We start from the raw sequence: 15,912 nt of genomic DNA, 5'->3' as shown, positions 1-15,912 counted from the left end.
TTTTAAGTAAATTGTGTTAAATAAAGGATTCTAAAACTTCAGCACAAAAGTTCAAAATTATTGCTTAGTGTTATCTTTTATGATGGTCAAATTAACTAGGGTATGGTAAATTTGGGTCCCGGTCAAAATCCTGAAAGCCAGAATCCCGAAAGCCAAAATCCCGAACACCAAAATCCCGAAAGCCAAAATCCCGAATGGGCCAAAATCCCAAAAGCCAAAATCCCGAATTTTTAAAAATGTCATAGCTACTCTCACGATTGCACCTGCACTTGCTGGAGGCAAAGGGAAATCTTCCATGCCTTGGGAAATTATTCTAAACATTTTCCTCCATATAATTTCATCCCTTTCACGATTTTGAACATTCGGGATTTTGGCGTTCGGGCTTTTGGCTTTCGGGATTTTGGCGTTCGGGATTTTGGCTGCCACCGGGTAAATTTGTATATTGAATATAGCTTCCGTAATAATTAATTAGAATCTGCATTAGAGTGGAATCACAACTTCTTGCCAGTGTCCCACTTTTCGCTACTTAAATTGAAATCGCTATTTTTCGCGATTTATTAAATAAATGAGCCGCAAAGTTACTTGTATTTTTACAGCTGCTACGTATAGAGTCGAAAAAGAGTAATTATTCGATAATAAGAAACACGGATTTGACCTAGATCCTTCTCCTCCTTTATTACTAGGACAACGTTTCGGAGCTTGTTGGCCCCTTCCTCAGGTATGCAAAGTAATGGGTGGGAAATAATGGGTAAGTAATGGGTGCGTTGTCCTAGTAATAAAGGAGGAGAAGGGTCTAGGTCAAATCCGTGTTTCTTATTATCAAAAAAATAATCTACTGACCGATCATCTAATAGTAATTATTCGTTTAGAATTTACGATTTTGAGCATTTTTTAGAGCAATATTCTAAGCAAGTGCATCGAATCCAATATTTCTTGTCCAATATGTACTAAGTGTCATCAAATTTTCATCAAGTAAAATGTACATTTTGGATAAATTATTTGTCTATTCATTCATTCATTCATTTTCAACCGCTTATCCCTATTGGGGTCGCGGGCCCATGACATACAAATTAGCAGCCCACGCTTGTCGATCCTCCGCCACTTCAGGAAGATGTTCGGGTTCGATCCCGAGGCGTTCCGAGACAAGATTCTGAGTTTGATTCAGCCACCTCGTCCTAGGTCTGCCTCGAGGTCGACGCCTTCTCACAATGGCTTGCATAGCTTTTCTGGGGAATCTTTTTCTATCCATGCGCTGAACATGTCCATTTGTCTATTATTGTCTATTGAATATTTAATTACACTTGTGAAATAGATAAAATTAACATTTAGTTAATTAATATTTAATTTTATATTATATTTATATAAAAACGAGGCATGGCGAAAAGTGGTAATATTTTGGAATGATTTTACCACCTGTCGCCATCTCTTTTCAAAGAGCGACGCTAACTTCACTTCGTCGAATCTCAGTTGTCAAATCTGGATTGTTTACTTTATGAAATAGTCCAATAGTTTGATTTCTCAAATAAAAGCGAAGAAAAATCATTTAAAGCGAGTAATAATAGGGTGATCATGAGGAAAGAGAAATACTGAATGTAATCTTTGTATAATATTGCCCAAAATAATTGAGTTTGAACCTTTCCAAGTGTGTGGCGAGAAGTGGTTACAGAACTGGCGAAAAGTGGTAAAAAGTGGCGACGAAGTGGTTATTTTTGCATTGATAATAAAAATCAGTTTTTTAAGTAGTCCAGAGGGAGGACTATTGTTTTCACGAATCTGCAGCCAATACATTTAAGTAATCTTGTGTGAAATTTGAGTTATCTTGTAATAAGGGTTCAAAAGTTATAATAAAATTAATTCCCGTTTTCCTAAACATGGCGATAAGTGGTTACTCCACCCTACCAATCCAATAATATATTCCATCTAAATCTGCTTATTGCAATTCAATAACTATTTATATGAAATTTATAAACCACAATTTTGAAATGAATTTTATTTGAATGTTGACTAAGCTTTACTTGGATTCAGATTGAATATTCAATTTAAACTCACTTTGCATCTGAAGGTCAACGCCCTCTTGTGAACTCTTGACCACGGACATGCTGTTGTTGATGATGGGACTGCAACTGTAGGATTTAAAGTCTTTGCATGGATCGAGCTTCCCATTCATTCGGGCGTAGATGGTCATTGCCGCCACTCTGCAATCCTCATCGGTACACTCAGGCGGCGGCTGCGGCGTCGCGAAGCAATCCTCAATTTTGTGGGTGAGGCAGTCCCTTGGCGCCTGAGATGGGGCTGTGCTGATGAGGAAGAGAATGGGCGAGACGACGAGCAGAGAGGTCACGAGGAGGGTGGCGGCCGTTAGGGCAATTTTGTGTACGGTGGTTGAAGTGCGAAGCCAAATGCAGGGTGCGCAACAGACCCATCCTACGGCAGATGCGGCCTATACAGAGATGGGCGATATGATTAGAAAGCTGTCGAGTCAAGCACTGATAATCATCAATGATGAGGGCTCATTCACTCTGCTACTCAGACTTTCCACCCTATTTGGCAATTTAGGAGACCTTTTGTATCTTAAATGTATGATAGTAATAGTATTCACTTATCCGAGAATTATTCTACCGTATTTCGCAATAAAGGTAAAGATTACGATTAATTCGAAACACCTGTATGGCCTGTATGGTTCGAGAAAGGGTTCAGTACCTTTTCTGTTTGACCTTTTCTTAATAGCTTACGCATTAAGTTGGGTTTATTGCCTAATTAATTCAAGTCAATAAAAGATTGGCATTGATGAATAAGATTGCTTTTCATACACTAAAATTCTCGCAGAATATTTTGATAACAATTTTTGGAATAAAATCATATATTTTTAAATTTAATTAACAGTATAAAATATAGTTCCAGAATGAATATAAATTTTTGAAACGTATACAAAACATAAGAGAGTATATTTACATTTGATTAACGAAAATTTATATACTTGCGAGAATTGCAATATTCAACGTGTTTCTCCATAAAGACAATTAGTCGTATCTGTCACCATCTTTTACTGTGGCAGTTCTTGAGGGTTAAAGGTCGCGTAATGAAAGGGAAATTAATTGAGTGTATTTCTCCACCCACTAAGTTAAACATCTCAGATTATAATTAAATTTCATAGATATCAAAGGGAAATAACATTATGCTTGACACAATTCCATTACGATCACTTATACAGTAAATTACATTACTTGGTATGTTCTTCAAGTTATCTCCTTAGTCGTATTGGAGCATTGAAGAGCATAAAAAATATAAATTAAGACGGAATGGATGTCCTCTTCGTGATAAAAGGGATCCAAGTAAAATGATAATTTAAAATAGGAATAATCAAGGCTGAACTATAAAGGATTTCTTTTAAAGCTCTATTGGATGTTTAGAGTTTCGTTGCTATTTCCCAAATGAGATTTCTTATAAATAAGCCGGCGACGGACACTTCATAATGCATTACTGGGTTTGGTATAATAAATTTATAAATCAATACAAGAGGATATGGAAACAACCACATGAGGAAAGGGTCGTTTTATTGTGACTAAATTCTAAGAGTAAAGTTATACACACATTTAATTGCAAAAATATTCGAAAATATTTATGCAGTAAAGATTTATTTCAAACTATCTATTGAGGGCTTAGGATCGTCGGTCGATTAAAAGTCCCTTGCATAAATTTTCCTTTACGTAATTCTCTACTGTTAAATTTTACAGGATAAATATCCTCGAACATCAGCCTGAGTCTACCTTGGCCCTAATATGGATTTCAGACCTAAGGTTTAACTATATGACTTAACTACTTTAATTTTTTATCAATCACGATTTTTTGGAAAAATTTATCTTAAAGAGAAATGAAATGAGATTTTGATACATTCGGGAACTGGACTAAACCAAACCTCTTATACTTATCCCGAAAAATTGGCGGTAAAGGATCAAATCAAACAATCATCACTGATAGCTTGAGATCAGGGATTATGCGTTCTTTACAAAAATTTCCTTTACGTGACTTTAACTGCAAAATTTTACTTCATTATTGAGGTTCAGCCTGAATCTACTTGGTGTTTAAGGATTTTAAAATTTTCAAAAATATGATTTTTTAGCCTTTTAAAAAAGATTAGAAATTCAATTTTTCGTGAATTTTTTTTTATTTCAAGTTTATTAAATATTTAAAAATATTTTACATAAATATAAAACTGATACTACGGGTTTTAGACTTTTGGTTTATCTCATATTCCCAAGGTCTCAATTTTTTCATTAAAGAGCCATTTTACTGATTTTTTAAGGCATTGAATAAACGAGCAGTAAAAAGTCAAAATTGGTCAGCAAAAAATTCGAAATGATCAGTAAAAAATAAAAAAGGGCAACAAAAAGTTTAAAAAGATTAGAGAAAAATTAAAAAAGAGCAGTACTTTATTAAAAGCGGTCAGTAAAAAATTAAAAGTGGTCAGCAAAAAATTAAACATGATCAGTAAAAAGTAAAAAGTGATCAGTGAAAAATAAAACATGATCAGTAAAAAGTAAAAGATGATCAGTAAAAAACAAAAAGTGGTCAGTAAAAAATGAAAAGTGGTCAGTAAAAAATTTAAAATGAGCAGCAAAAATACTGAATTTGGTTAGTAAAAAATTAAAAATGATCAGTAAAAAATAAAAAGTGGTCAGCAAAAAATTTAAAACGAGCAGAAGAAATATTCGAGATGATCAGTAAAAAGTTAAAAAGTGATCAGCAAAGAATCAAAAATGAGCAATAAAAAATAAAAATGGTCAGTAAAAAACAAAAAGTGGTCAGCAAAAAATTAAAAATTGATCAGTTAAAAATAAAATATGGTCAGTAAAAATTAAAAATGAGCAGTAAAAAATAAAATTTGATTAGTAGAAAATCAAAAGTGGTCAGCAAAAAATAAAAAGTGGTCAGCAAAATATAAAAAGTGGACAGTAAAAAATAAAAAGTGGTCAGTAAAAAAAAAGGTAATCAGCAAAAAATTAAAAGTGATCAGCAAAAAATTAAAAAGTGATCAGTGAAAAATAAAATATGGTCAGTAAAAAAATTAAAATTGAGAGTAAAAAATAAAATTTGATCAGTAGAAAATAGGGTAAATGTGCCAAATTTCGGCATAGTTGCATGCAAGCGACAAAGTCTCAAGTTTGAAATGTAATATTTTTAATAAAAATTGAATATTTTTGTTACTCTTTTATAAGGAATGTTGCTTGGAATCTTCATCTTTATCTTCTCTAAAATCATTCTTAATACATTTTAAAATTAATATAAATGTAGATATAGGGGAAAGTGACCATGCTTGATACGATCCAAGCTTGATAATAACTATTTTTTTCTTGTGTTAATCAATAGTTGTGACTCTTCACAATATATTTTAATAGCTGGTCCTAAGTCTCACATTTCCAGAAAAAATTAGGAACCTAGCTCTTTTTTCCTAGTTTCAGGAAGCAAAAATCAAAAATAGGTCCAAAACTGTAATTTCAATACATGATATTTCATAAGTTTTTTCTTAATTAATGTCTCTGTTAAGGAAAACTGCTATCATAGGCACATAGAGGGTTCATCAGTATTAATATTTATTTAAAAATATTTTTACTTGGGAACACTGTTTTTGTGGGTGGTGATAAATTCATAAATTCTACCTGTGTCCATCCTATATTTTAAAAAGGGTCCATGAATGATAATTTAAAAGTGGTAACTATCATTAAATGTGATTCTTTCATAATTACACCTTTTGTAATCCTCCAATTTTATCGATAATTGACATAGGGTTCAATCCTGTTGCCTGAATTTTAAGGTTGCAAAGTGACATTTTCTTGGACTCAAAGTGAAAAAATGGTTTTCGCTAGTGCCCTAATGTCATAAAAATATGGCTTAGAAAAAATTACATAAAAGTGATTTTAAAACTAAAAACCAGTCGTACAAACGATTTAAGCAGATAGATTAGAGTTCCGTCTAAATATTGATGTGCAATTTTTTGTATCCGGTGAAATTTTTACAGTGAAAATGGGCCTCCGAATTGTCGAATCAATTATTATACAGGAAGACCCCGGACCCAACTTGTATAAAAATCGCTACTGAATTTCCATTTTCTTCTTGAGGAAAATCTAAGGATTTCCAGGAACTATGTGAGGTAGGACTATGAACCTAATAAGTGAGACATTTTTTGTCATAGTGGAAGAATCGCTTCGGTTTGTGTGTTAATCAGAAAATAATCACAAACCTTGGAAATCATTTTACAGTATATAGCATGGTGACTTTCCCCTAGCATTGGTGGCCTATTTCGGCCACCTTCATTCTCATAGTTCCTTGCCCTTCCAGAATTTTTTTAATGTCTTTTTCAGATCATCTTGCTCGTCGAAGCGACATTTTTTGTTATTTTCTTGCATTGTACAATCTCAAGAGAACCCAAAAACTAAAAATTCATGGAAATTCTATGAACAAAATATACGGCCGAAATTGCAAGCTGGCCGGAATTTGGCACACTTACCCTATATCTAATAAATCTACAATAAATTAAAGTTTCAAAAAATATTTTTCTTTTTTTTTAATATTAATGTAGACTTCATTTTTAAAGCATTATTCTTGGAAACAATCTTATCGTGCACACGCTTTACGACCACTTGAAGTTATATGTCCCCAATATTGTGCTCTCTAATTTTTGACCTGACCACCTCGTGCTTAAAGAGTTTACTGTAGTGATTTTTTAACAAGTGAAGTGTTTCTTAAGTTTGTCTAACAAGGGGGATTAAAGATTTTGACAAATCATTGCAATTGCTTAATATTTAGAAATCCCTAACCACCGGAAAGTGGTCTAATCTCTGGTTTGAGCACTGTAATTATGAAATGCAAACAGGTCAGAGCCATCAGAGTATTGTTGCTTTTAGGTATTTTACCAGTTTTATTAATTTTTCCGCAATTATACTTGACAAATTTATGCAAATAATTCCAAATAATATTACGAGTTCGTGAATAATTAAATCCTATTTTTGTATTTCAATTTTTTGAATAATTAAATGCGACTTTAATGAAGTATGTAAAATTTGTTTTATCATTGCACAATTACCAGTAATCATTTATTTAAAAAAATCAATATAATCCATATTATTTTATCTAACTTTTTTTAAATCTTCTTGCTAGAAAACATGAGAAACAAGGTCACTATATCAATCAGTCATTACAACTTTTTATTAATGGTTTTTCAAGAATATATTCACAATTATTGGACTCTCCTTTTATGCCGAACCACAGGAAAAAGTTAATAATTCTCTTCGGACTCAGTATATTCATTACGTAACAAAGTTTAATGTGAAATAAAGTGTAAATACCAGGTGCTAAATATAATATACCACAATCAATGGTCAATTCAGCCCAGAACGTTACAGCAATTCCGTGATTGTGGGGAAAAATGTTTGAAGCATTTCCCCAAGTGTTATACCACAGCAATTTGAATTAGCTGTCCCCAGTGGAGAAAGTCTCCACAGTAATTGGTGGATAATTAATTTACTTCTTCCCTCTGTCCCTGGCGATTCCCTAAATCAGGTCGAACCGATGCTTCAACATATGCCCACAAACAATGCAAAGAATTAACAATTCATTCAGGGGGGTTTCTTTTTTTTTTTGTTTCATCCATCGATCAGCTTTCATTCATGACGATTTACCGATCCATGAGACTGCTCATAAGAACAGCATCTTTTGACGTGATTTTTCTACTTCTTTTCCGGAAAATTAAAAATAAGCATCTGGCATTTTTTTCACATGGCGATGCTTCTGTTCCTACTCAATGTTTTCCGCCCGATTAGATCAATAGTCATCAACCATCTCATCTCGTTGAGCACCGTCCTTGACGCCTTTTTGCTCAGATGCCTTTCAGACACTATCAGTGTTTTGCACCTTCGGCAGCCCCTTATGGGATACCCTTCATCTGACCACCCTCTTCAGCAAACCACCCCCCGAAAGCCGCCAGCACAAGTGTGAGGCATCGTGTCGAGATGATCTCGTGCGGGAGATAAATTGTTTATACATGCCTCGCCGAACTGAAGAGTGATTAATTAACGTAAACACAAAAGGCAGCCAGAGACTTTCCAAATTTATGGTTTTTTTTTGTGCTTCTCTGGTACTCGGAAGCTCTCGAGAAGAGACGTAGAGTCGGGTAAAAAGTTTAGCGGGGATGTAAGTAACGTAAATTTAATGGGAATGTATTTCACTACTTTTTCCCAAGTCTTTTTTTTGATGAAAGGTGTTTAATGAAGACAAATTGGCTAATTTTAGAACATTTTATGCCATTTTTATGGAGCTTTTGTTGCCACATGTTCAAGGAATACACTGTTAAAAATTCTTTAAGGAAATTTCAAAATACTTTCGCTGGCTGAATAAGAGAATTTCAAAGCTTAAAAGCTCTCAAGAAGAGTATACAAAACTTTCACAGTCTCAATCATAGCTATTTGATTTATTTAGAAGAGAATAATATAGTTTTGGACATAACTTTAAAAAAAAATGTATTTCATTAAGGTAAAGTGCCCTCGAGTCGACCGGTTCCTCAACTCGACCGGTGGTAAATATTTGAATGTTTGATGGTAAATTTCTATAAAATTGTCACTGATTCGTATTTATTTATGGAATAATTGACCTGATAATGTTAGATCATACGCCAAATATTAGTACAAATATAAATAAATTTGAAAAAATATCTCTACCGGTCGAATTGAGGGCAATTTACCTTACTATTAAATTTGTCATACTTTCAGACTTCAGGCCATTTTAATAAATTCTTATCAAAAATTTCATTTCGTTTACAAAATCGATATGTGTAATGCCAACATTAGCCTAATATTCTTTTCTAATATTCTTTGAATACCTTTTCTGGAACCTATTTGTGTGATTTGAATCATAAACTTTATACAATTTATTTTTAGCAAAAATCAATTAGGAAGAGGATATTTGGTCCTCAAGCAGATTTACACATAAATTGCTTCTATTCTAAAATAACTGGAATTAGCTGATATTGAAAAGCACTATCAATTTCAGTTTTTCAAGGATTAAAGCTTCCTATAAACATTCTTGCTTAGAGATAATGATATAAAATTATAAGATATCACCAGGAAAATATAACCATCATCATTATAATATACTTAGGATGCAATTGAGAGTTGATAACAATGATAAAATTTTGTTTGATGGAATGATAAAAGCAGCCTAATAGTTGGGGCACTGTGCACACACTGAAATAATATTATTTATGAATAGATTGGAAATTGATTTTCCCCTTTTCATTTCGCTTCCGGGAGATTACTTTTCGCATGAAACGGAAAAGTGCTGTCTGGCTAGGCCGGGCTAGGCTATTAATTTTGAATACGCTTAAACCGTGTGCATTTATATATTTTTCTTGTTTTCTTTTTAATCTTATATAACAAATAAATAAATAAATCGTACTTTTATCGGACTAAGGTGAATCTGAATATTCAGTAAATTTTTCGTAGAATACTGACGATGGTATTAGCTAAAGTAAATAAAGTAAGTATACTTCCGGAAGGTGCGACAGGAGGTGCAATCCTTTCAGGACAGGAAAACACCAAAGTTCTTTGCCTTTAGTAAATCAGTTTAATCTATTTTCATTATAAATACAAGAGAGACTTCTCTTATCGTAAATTGATTTGCCAGATTCATTGTCGTTCTTAAAGAATTAATACACTGGATAAGTGAGACAAAATAATTATAATTACTGATATTAACCGTTGTTTTAAACTAAAGATCCGAAAATGAAGATTCGCAATTAATTTAAACAAAGAAATAAAAGAACAATTTTTATCAGTAGAAAATTAAATTTGGTCAGCGAAAAAGATCAATTTTGATAAGTAGGGAAAAACCTGCATGTTTGAGATGCGGTGGACTATTCTTTGATTATTTTAATAATTGTGACAAAAACACTAATCAAGATATTTTAATATAGGGTAACGTGTGGTATTTCGGGACACTTTTTAGCACTTTCAAGTTTTAAACAGCTAAACGACTTATAGAATTATTATTTTCTTTGTTGATATAAATATTTATGTTTCTTATGCTATCCAGAATAAGATTCTTATGGAAAAATGTTGAAAAATGTATAATTTTTTATACAAAATAGCAAAAAATGTTTAGAAGTAAGAGTGGTATAATTCGGGACAGTTGAGTATTTCGGGACAGACAAAAGGCGGTATTATGCAAATAAATTTCCCTGAGCCTGATTGCTTACCTTTAAGTAGAAGTTCTAAACTTCACTCTTTCATAAAAATTTTGTTTAAATTTCACTTTTAAAGAGACTTAAATCGAAAAAAAGTAATCACTGTTTGTGTTAACATCTGCAAAATTGACCACACTGAAGGTTTTCTAAAAAGTTAAATATGACACTCACAATTCACGCGTATTTCACGCTTTAAATTAAATAAAATTTCAGAAGTTTTATGTTTATCTGATACGTAAAGAACTTAATATTTCAAATAAAACTAAAAAATAGAAAGAAAACAGATATTTATAGGATTTTTGATGTGTCCCAAAAACCTATATTATGTCCCGAAAAACACCTTGTCCAGAAATACCACACGTTATCCTAGTCTATTCTAGTGAGTATTCAAAGCCCTATACAAAATTTCAAGATAATTTTCCGAGTATTGGAAATAATTTCTTAAACTTAAAATAAAAAAAAGTGTCTCTAACATGCCAACTCTCCCCTACTCGATTTAGAGTTAAAAAAAAATTAATGCGTTAATTTTGGCAAAGAGAACATATAAATTTATATAACAGAGGAAACTGAAGTGCCACCAAACAAGGAGTAGTATGGAACACTATGGGAATGGACTCGTAGGCATGGTTCGCACACAGTATACCTTCTAACAATGCATATTTCCTCTTTGTTTGCAAAGAGCTAGTTCGTCATTTTAAAGCCATAAGATAAATAATTATTAATCTCATGAGGCGAGATTGGAAATCGGAATTATTAGATCGGAAAAACTTCATGAAATGGAAATACAACATAATAAAAAATCTACTCCATCTGGTCCGAGAAAATTCATACACTTTTTCATACAAAATGTAAGGGAAACTGCCCATGCTTTGCACGGTCTTAAGCTCGATAGTGACTAAATTTTCCTACGTTAAACCAGGGAAAAGTGTCCAGTTCTGAAAATATATTGCGGAGTCACATTTATTGAATAAACGTAGGAAAATTTAGTTATTAATAATAACTATAAACCAGGGAAAAGTGTTCAGTTCTGAAAAAATATTGCGGAGTCACATTTATTATTAATTATTTAGTTATTAATAACTAAATTTTCCTACGTTTTTCAATAAATGTGACTCCGCAATATATTTTCAGAACTGGACACTTTTCCCTGGTTTAACGTAGGAAAATTTAGAAAGAAAACATAATTATGAAGCTTAGGACCGTGCAAAGCATAAGCACTTTCATTTTCAGGGATAAACATTTAGATTTTATGTAGTTTTTTAATCGGAAAGGTATGACAGATGTATTAGTAACTTGAAAATAATACTGTAGAAAGGAACGCGGTACGTTTGGTGACCATGTCACATATAAGATTAATATTAAGATTAATACTTTCTGAACTGCGAGAATTACAAAAAAGATAGCAATTGTTTTATCTTGCCTCTCACCCGCATTTCCCCTCTGCGTACAAAGTTGGCAGCAATACAATCGTTCGAAAACTGACCGAATCACAGTTGGCACGCATGGAAAATTGCTCGAATTGCTTGTAATACGATTTAGAAAGCAAATAATCGAACAATATTATCTTACTCATCGTATTACTCCACTAGAGTGTACTCTTTCTAACATACGTGATTTTCCATTTGAAATTTTGCATACTATGTACTTCTCTTTCCGACTTTTCTTAATATTAATCTTATATGTGACACCAGGGTGAATCGGGACAGCTTTGAAATTTGCTTTTTTTCTATTTTTAAATGGAATTGAGCCTTATATTAATATTAATTAATTTTCACATTTGATTTATTGAGGTAAATTATAGCATGATAAGACTCAACTTCATTTAAAAGTAGGAGAAATAGGCTGAACTTCAAAGCTGCCCCAATACAAAGGTGCCCCCGGTGCCCCTATTCCCTCTACTAATTCAAAATCTTCTACCATAATTTGGTGTCTCGTAGTCAAAAGTTCAATATTCTTAGAAAGCTTTAAAAGCAACATTATTTAATTTAATGTTGACCTACATATATTCAAGGAATAGTTATATGTAATATCTCCCTTATCTTTGTGGAAAAGAACTTTTCTTGTAAAATGACTCATAAAACATACATTAAGAGTGAAGATATCATCTGTACTGTACATTTTATTGAAGTAAATTTGCCCGCATTTTACACTTAAGATGTCGATTTATCATCTTCATCTCTTAAGGGGATTGGATGTGTTAAAGCCCATCCTTATTCCTTCTGCCCTCCAACAGAAACCCAAATAATTTATGTGTCAAAAAAACATTTCCTTATTTGGGTTTACATTTCATTCGTCTAGTCTGGAAGGGTGCCAGAATCTGTCCAAAAGTTGAAGTTAGTTTTAACTATTTTCCTTGTGGTAGGGCTTCAAATGCCAAGCACTGAGCCAAGATTATTTATCTATATATGTGCCCCTCTTGAAGCTTTTATAGATCAATAAAAGAGAATCAAATGGGCGCCACATAAACCTCTTTTCTGTGAATTAAATGCGATTTTGTGTATTTTGCTCACCTGTTTATTATCTTGGGCGGTTTCATTAATTCCATGATCGAGTCTCTCCAGAACCTGAATTTCATTTTCATCGCTTTTGCTGTGCATCAATTTTCCCAGCATCCTCTTGGAGGCCGCTTGGGGGCCCCCTTCGTCACTTTTGGGGCCTCCGCCCTCGGAACCATCTTCCTTGCTAGGCCTACGAGATGCAGATTCAGCTGTCATTTGGGTGTCTCCCAAGGTGGACAAGCGACTGGAGAGTTGTCTGGCGGATGGAATTCAAAGACTCATAGTCTCCGGACTTTGTGGCTCTAGCAGCGTCTTCGTACGGAAAACAAATTGCTCTTCTTTGCTTGTGGGCAGAAATGAAAAGCTCTCAAGTGTTGTTATGTAAAATTGACATTGGATTTTTTCCTCTTTCTATCTTCCTTTTCGGATTCCACCTCCTTTAACGCCCACTCAATCACATAACACAGTCCATTGACTCTTTTTTATCACAGCACAAAACTCAAATACACTCAACAGCGAGACAATGGGTGAATATTTAATAAATCGCGGAAGTAAAGAGACATTTAACTCCGACAATACACCAAACATAAACTGGATAGACGGAAAAACCACGGAAAAATGACATTTACGCGTGGTATGATGTTTTCCTCAAAGAAAACTTACAATTGAGGCTCAATTGCGCCGCCGTGGAAAATCATTGTATTGGTGTGGAAATTCCTATCACGTTGTTCCTCTCGAGGGGGAAAATTTGATGCTAGAAAAGGTCGAGAGCACAGATCACAACCTACGCAAATATTCTAGTAGATTTTCCAGCCTTGCACTCGGAGAAAAATGGGGAAAATATTTGAATCAAATATTATATATTGACCAATGCCAATGATAATCCGATTTAAATGCCAACGAAAGAGCAGTTTCCACAATCCAATTTTCTTTTTCAACTTCTCACTATCCTGGCTATCAACCAGTAGAGATATTGACTTCCGGTTTTCGATGACCCCCCCCACAAGTCAATATTCTCTAGTGAGCTAATTAATCTTGGCTTCTAGCACTTGCCATAGTTCACAAGTGCTATGCCATTTTTTGCAGTTGTACCTGTAGTAGTGCATACAAAACAGAATTCCTTAATATTTAGAAATAAATATTTTATTCAATCTATTATCTAGCTTTTCTCATAGTAAGACCTCATCGGACTGCTGAATATAGTTTGTGTAGAACCTGTTCAAATTTTCTAGCACGACTACATACGCTCATGACTACGTACATAAGCGCCTTAGTGCAAACAAATCATAATTCATTTTATTAAAAAAATATATATAATATTTTTGGCAGTTTCTAATCCACCATTTCTAATGGTAAGATCCCAATGTTTTGCTGAATATTGTTAGTGTCGGACATGTCCTAATTTTCTATGATGACTACTTATGTTCATGAACATGTACGTAAGCGCCTTGGTGCAAACAAATCATAATTCATTTTATTAAAAAATATATATAATATTTTTGGCAGTTTCTAATCCACCATTTCTAATGGTAAGATCCCAATGTTTTGCTGAATATTGTTAGTGTAGGACATGTTCGAACTTTCTATGATGACTACTTATGTTCATGAACATGTACGTAAGCGCCTTGGTGCAAACAAATCATAATTCATTTTATTAAAAAATATATATAATATTTTTGGCAGTTTCTAATCCACCATTTCTAATGGTAAGATCCCAATGTTTTGCTGAATGTTGTTAGAGTAGGACATGTTCGAACTTTCTATGATGACTACTTATGTTCATGAACATGTACGTAAGCGCCTTGGTACAAACAAATCATAATTCATTTTATTAAAAAATATATATAATATTTTTGGCAGTTTCTAATCCACCATTTCTAATGGTAAGATCCCAATGTTTTGCTGAATATTGTTAGTGTCGGACATGTTCTAATTTTCTATGATGACTACTTACGTTCATGAACATGTACGTAAGCGCCTTGGTACAAACAAATCATAATTCATTTTATTAAAAAATATATATAATATTTTTGGCAGTTTCTAATCCACCATTTCTAATGGTAAGATCCCAATGTTTTGCTGAATATTGTTAGTGTAGGACATGTTCGAACTTTCTATGATGACTACTTATGTTCATGAACATGTACGTAAGCGCCTTGGTGCAAACAAATCATAATTCATTTTATTAAAAAATATATATAATATTTTTGGCAGTTTCTAATCCACCATTTCTAATGGTAAGATCCCAATGTTTTGCTGAATATTGTTAGAGTAGGACATGTTCGAACTTTCTATGATGACTACTTATGTTCATGAACATGTACGTAAGCGCCTTGGTGCAAACAAATCATAATTCATTTTATTAAAAAATATATATAATATTTTTGGCAGTTTCTAATCCACCATTTCTAATGGTAAGATCCCAATGTTTTGCTGAATATTGTTAGTGTCGGACATGTTCTAATTTTCTATGATGACTACTTACGTTCATGAACATGTACGTAAGCACCTTGGTGCAAACAAATCATAATTCATTTTATTAAAAAATACATATAATATTTTTGGCAGTTTCTAATCCACCATTTCTAATGGTAAGATCCCAATGTTTTGCTGAATATTGTTAGTGTCGGACATGTTCTAATTTTCTATGATGACTACTTACGTTCATGAACAAGTACGTAAGCGCCTTGGTACAAACAAATCATAATTCATTTTATTAAAAAATATATATAATATTTTTGGCAGTTTCTAATCCACCATTTCTAATGGTAAGATCCCAATGTTTTGCTGAATATTGTTAGTGTCGGACATGTTCTAATTTTCTATGATGACTACTTACGTTCATGAACATGTACGTAAGCGCCTTGGTGCAAACAAATCATAATTCATTTTTATTATATAAAAGTTTCTATATATAATAATGTTTTGCTGAATATTGTTAGTGTCACATGTTCTAATTTTCTATGATGACTACTTACATGAACATGTACGTAAGCGCCTTGGTGCTATATTCATTTTATTAAAAAATATATATAATTTCTACTCCACCATTTCTAATGGTAAGATCCCAATGTTTTGCTGAATATTGTTAGTGTCGGACATGTTCTAATTTTCTATGATGACTACTTACGTTCATGAACATGTACGTAAGCGCCTTGGTGCAAACAAATCATAATTCAT

At 33.0% G+C, this 15,912-nt stretch overlaps 1 protein-coding gene across 1 annotated transcript in view; it reads right to left on the bottom strand.

Moving 5' to 3' along the window:
- The window catches only part of LOC129810205 (endothelin-converting enzyme 1), a 32,377-nt gene extending 18,978 nt beyond the window's left edge, over positions 1-13,399 (bottom strand). The window contains exons 1-2 of the mRNA XM_055860530.1: positions 12,745-13,399; positions 2,050-2,440 (exon numbers count right to left, since the gene is read on the bottom strand). Of these exons, the coding sequence (XP_055716505.1) occupies positions 2,050-2,440; positions 12,745-12,948 (595 nt within the window). The 5' untranslated portion in view covers positions 12,949-13,399. The remainder of the gene's footprint in view (positions 1-2,049; positions 2,441-12,744) is intronic.
- Between the last annotated feature and the right edge of the window lie 2,513 nt (positions 13,400-15,912).

Source organism: Phlebotomus papatasi, chromosome 1 (genome assembly GCF_024763615.1).
Source record: "Phlebotomus papatasi isolate M1 chromosome 1, Ppap_2.1, whole genome shotgun sequence".
Taxonomy (NCBI): Eukaryota; Metazoa; Arthropoda; class Insecta; order Diptera; family Psychodidae; genus Phlebotomus; species Phlebotomus papatasi.
The sequence above is the reverse complement of the archived record's forward strand: the minus strand, read 5'-3'. Positions and strand labels throughout refer to the sequence as shown.